Here is a 3,983-nt window from a genome sequence, read left to right as displayed (position 1 = left end):
CGGGCAGAATACCAGTAATCTCAACCTCCGGACACGTAAGCAAACTCACGAGCTTTTGACGAGTCGTTACAATTTCCGTCTTTGGCAGATTTTCGCGTTGCCCAAACTTGCCCCAAAAGGAATTCAAACATAACTTTGCGACTGACCGCAGACCGGGATTTGATTTTACATTACCAGGGTCCAGACGAATACCCTCGACCCGATCGTACTCCTCTATATACAACTTCTTGGCCTCGTCGTCGTCGCCACACTCGCGCGGCCAGGCGCTAGCTTCCTGTTTAATCTTTAGGAACGTGTTTATGTAATTGGCAAAGTGACCACCCGTTCGTGTCGTTGGGTCGTACTGGTAATCTTATACTGCCATATTTCGTGTATCAACGTTATTTCATACCCCTTACGTACAGCGCGCTTGACCTCGTCCACGATGCAGGTCCCTTCGAATACCCTGTCCGCGGGATTCTCGTGAGGACACGACCCCTGTAGCGTGGCCTCTGCACAGGAACGACACAATGCAAAGAGCAGTTTACCGTGCATACGCACCGGTAACACGGGATGATACAGATCTCGCGGTGGTAACAGCACACACTTAATCAAGCCCTCCACGTTATCGATGTTGTGGCGATCACCCGTTAATTCGCGACAGTCATCGCCCACGTACACCGTAGGGTGCCCTACAGGGAATTTCCCCGTTTTCGAAATGAAGGGGTAGAGCGAACACACATCTACGTAGTGTATCCTCTCAGACCCCTCGACTTCATAAAAACTGACAGTATTACCTGTACGGCCACCGAAGAAAGCATCGCGGGGTTCGAGCGGTGCCTGGGATACCAGCAGGTTCTCATTCAGTGATGTGTATAAAGCTGTCTGTCCAGGATCGTTTATCCAGCGGTCGAATTCACACTCCAAAATTTCCGTCAGCTCGTAACCTAAATACCGAATCTTATCGTTCGTAGCCTGCGTTCTCTCGTAGCCCGCGTCCATGGATCCACCCATTTGTAGACGACTATCTCTGTTTATACGATAGCATTATGGGCAACCGTGTCAGAAACAACCCTGAAACTGGAATTCGTGTCGCAAACCTGAGTCGGTGTCCAGGTAGTAACCATCGATGGGTGTAACCTCCGGCAGACGATACTCCCGAGTGCGCCCCGCATGAACTATGGAGCAACCCAAACAATGCTCTAGCGAGAGAAGCCATAAGATGGCCTTACGCTCTAGCGTTTGGAAAAAGAGTTTTTTATTATTGTTTTTGTTATTAAACAAGAAAAGAAAGAGTATTCGGCTCATACTGACTTCTCATTCCTCTCAAAGATTAAACATCGACCTGATGTATGAGAGTACAGCGTCTAACAGGTTTTCATCATCATCATCCCCTACATTTTTAAAGTTAGCAATTTCGACAAAGAGGCCTTTAAATGTTAAAGAATATCTCTTTCTACGTTACCTTCCTCGAGGGTAACCGCTGCGCTCGGGGCCCCATCGCGCCCCGCCAATGCATCGGCCGCTTCGTCGGCATCCGCTACCTCGTACACACCGTTCCTAAGAACCCATATCACCGGTTCTTCAGCGTCGTCGTGCTCCTGCGGAGGCCGTGCGTTGTCCGTTGCAATGTCGTTATCGTAGCCAGCAGCCTCCAACAGATCTACAACTTTTTTTTACTTTTTATTTTCACACAGATGAGTTTTCAACGGTGTCTGTTAATTTATAATTATTACATTGATAGCGCTCGTTAGAAGTGCTGCACATGGTGGAGCGGTCATCATCATCATTACCATTGCCGTAGACACTGCGATCACTACCGGCCGATGATATCGACATGATTTCATCTGTAAAAAAAATGATGAAGAATATCGCATTGTTTTTTTCTCTTTTTGCTTCCGATACCATTTAACGCATACCCCACGTATTGTGAAGCACTTCTTCACCTTCTTCTTCTTCTTCTTCCTCCTCCTCCTCCATCACCTGCACGTCCAGCGCTGTCGATGGACCTGCTACTTTTTTTTAATAAAACGTAAATTAGACGTAATCTTTTTTTAAAAAGGTATGTTTTACCATTAGCACTTTGCATCACCGTCGCCGTGCTGGTGCTGGGCTCCGGGTAAACCTCCTCTATATGATCGAGGCACCCTAAGAGCAACTGCTCCTCCTCCTCGGGGGCGACTTCGTGGTGAAAGCGCGTCAATTCTTGATTTATTTTTTTTAAAAAAAAAGCAAATTATGTAGGAGCTATTACTGGTAGGTGGCAGATACATACCTTCGTGGAATCGATGATCGGTTATAATAGCTCTGGTGATGTGGCTATCGCGCACTCCGCGTTTACTGATACATGCTACGGCTAACGAAAGTATGTACGGATCGTTTTTGAAATATCCTCTTTCATGACCCCTGGCTAGCACACGCAGAGTACAATGGGTAAAGACACTTTTTAATTTACGCGTTAGCGTGCGAAAACCGACATATCTTAACTCGCGACACCACGCCGGTGAAAATAATCTCGGGTTTCTAGGTGTATTCAAGCGACGTGTCTAGACGAAATCGAGGATACAATCGCGAATATTTCCCAAGGATGACATTTTTTTTTCTTTGCTTAGAGCTGGTGATTACTGTAAGTGATCAGACTAACTGCCGAGACGTTGTGATACGAGCTAAAACAGACTACGGCTGGTCCACGGACATCTTACAGCCGCGGCGATATTAATTTCAAAACACTACTATACGGTACAGCTGAATCAGCAAAAAATGTCACGATTTTCTTATAGGATCGTTATTCGTGGAAAATCGGATAGAAAAGTTTTAATCGTAAAACAAATTATGTATTATTGGTCGCTCGTTCGCCGATCACGAAATACGGCGTATCCATAATACGGAAAAAACGGTATAGAGGTGTTGCGTTGGGAGCTGCAACGATCTGCTGACGTACAACGTTCGAGGTTGCATCAGCAACGGGGTGTGGCTATGGTGGTGGTGGGGGGGACATGTTCGACGATATTTCGATGACCTATTTTTTAGATGTCGCCTTAGACAGTACTGCTTAGACCATCGCACCGATCGTATAATAGCAGTTACTATAATCATGTACAAGAAGCAAGTACTGCTGTCCGCTGTGTACGGTCTAAACCGATCGTTTTCGAAACAAGTGATCACCGGCTTCTCTTTAAATCGTTCGGGAAGCTTATCACCTGTGATACGCATCGTTAATCAAGATTATTCCGGCGTGGAGTTTGAACCTACTGAATGGGCCATCATCACCGACCACTTCCCCGTCATCGACAAATTCTTTACCGCCGAGGATAACATCAAGGAGGTACCCGAGGCTTTTAACACTCCTATTCTCATGGCCACTCATGAGCTAGCCTTCACGTACTCATACGGTGAGCGGGCAATTATTATCAAACCGGCAATGCCGGTGTCTACGGACAACGATGTATTAAAAGAGCTAGGGCATACACACCTACGGTTGCGATGAAGAGGGTGTCATATCTCAATCTCCAGAGGGTCCTGCGCTGCGTAACCTTTCAAATAACCAGGCTACGCGAGATTACCGACAGTGCTAACAACTGTAAAGACACGCTGATTGCGGAACTCGACCGTTGCGGAGATGACACATCCTCCAGGGACAACATATTGGGCGATCTTCGGTTGGTTCTGGAGATGAAAGGCCTGTGGTCACCGGCGCTTAATCAATTATTGTTGGAGCTGCTGTCCCTGTATAATCACGAGTACCTTTCCTTCGTGCGGAGCACCATGGAGGACCATAACAGCCATGCATAGGGCCTTTTTCCGTAATAAAAACTGTACACTTGATGTTTCTTGCAAAATGTGTATGATATATTTTTATTTTAAAAAAAAACTGTTTTTTTTTTGTTTCCTACACCTCCATCACCCCATATCTTCTCAATAATTTATAAAGCATTAAGCGTATTCCGCTGTACGTTGTTATTCGACGCCGCCGTACACCTGCAGGGATTTTCACTTCACCGAGA

At 46.2% G+C, this 3,983-nt stretch overlaps 1 protein-coding gene across 3 annotated transcripts; it reads right to left on the bottom strand.

Annotated features, from left to right (window-relative positions):
- Window positions 1-1,293: 1,293 nt before the first annotated feature.
- LOC107265436 lies at window positions 1,294-2,690 on the bottom strand. 3 transcript variants are annotated; one of them, XM_015734882.2, is made up of 5 exons: window positions 2,053-2,690; window positions 1,899-1,991; window positions 1,716-1,826; window positions 1,445-1,648; window positions 1,294-1,373 (listed from the first exon to the last, which is right to left on the bottom strand). In XM_015734882.2, the coding sequence occupies exons 1-5, from the start codon at window positions 2,066-2,068 to the stop codon at window positions 1,306-1,308; spliced, it is 492 nt and encodes a 163-aa protein (XP_015590368.1). In that variant the 5' UTR covers window positions 2,069-2,690; the 3' UTR covers window positions 1,294-1,305. The 3 variants fall into 3 exon arrangements, with proteins under 3 accessions (XP_015590368.1, XP_015590370.1, XP_015590371.1); XM_015734884.2 differs by having other exon boundaries at window positions 1,445-1,642; XM_015734885.2 differs by having other exon boundaries at window positions 1,899-2,690.
- Between the last annotated feature and the right edge of the window lie 1,293 nt (window positions 2,691-3,983).

Source organism: Cephus cinctus, unplaced genomic scaffold (assembly GCF_000341935.2).
Source record: "Cephus cinctus unplaced genomic scaffold, Ccin1 Ccin1_scaffold0217, whole genome shotgun sequence".
Lineage (NCBI taxonomy): Eukaryota > Metazoa > Arthropoda > Insecta > Hymenoptera > Cephidae > Cephus > Cephus cinctus.
This window is presented reverse-complemented; position numbering and strand designations above follow the sequence as displayed.

Bases quoted from the DNA above. Each gene is read 5' to 3' on its own strand.
- LOC107265436 (XM_015734882.2), bottom strand. The intron at 1,827-1,898 runs GTATGCGTTAAA...TTTTTTTTACAG, and splicing joins AGTGCTTCACAATACGTGGG to ATGAAATCATGTCGATATCA. The intron at 1,649-1,715 runs GTAATAATTATA...AGTAAAAAAAAG, and splicing joins TTCTAACGAGCGCTATCAAT to TTGTAGATCTGTTGGAGGCT.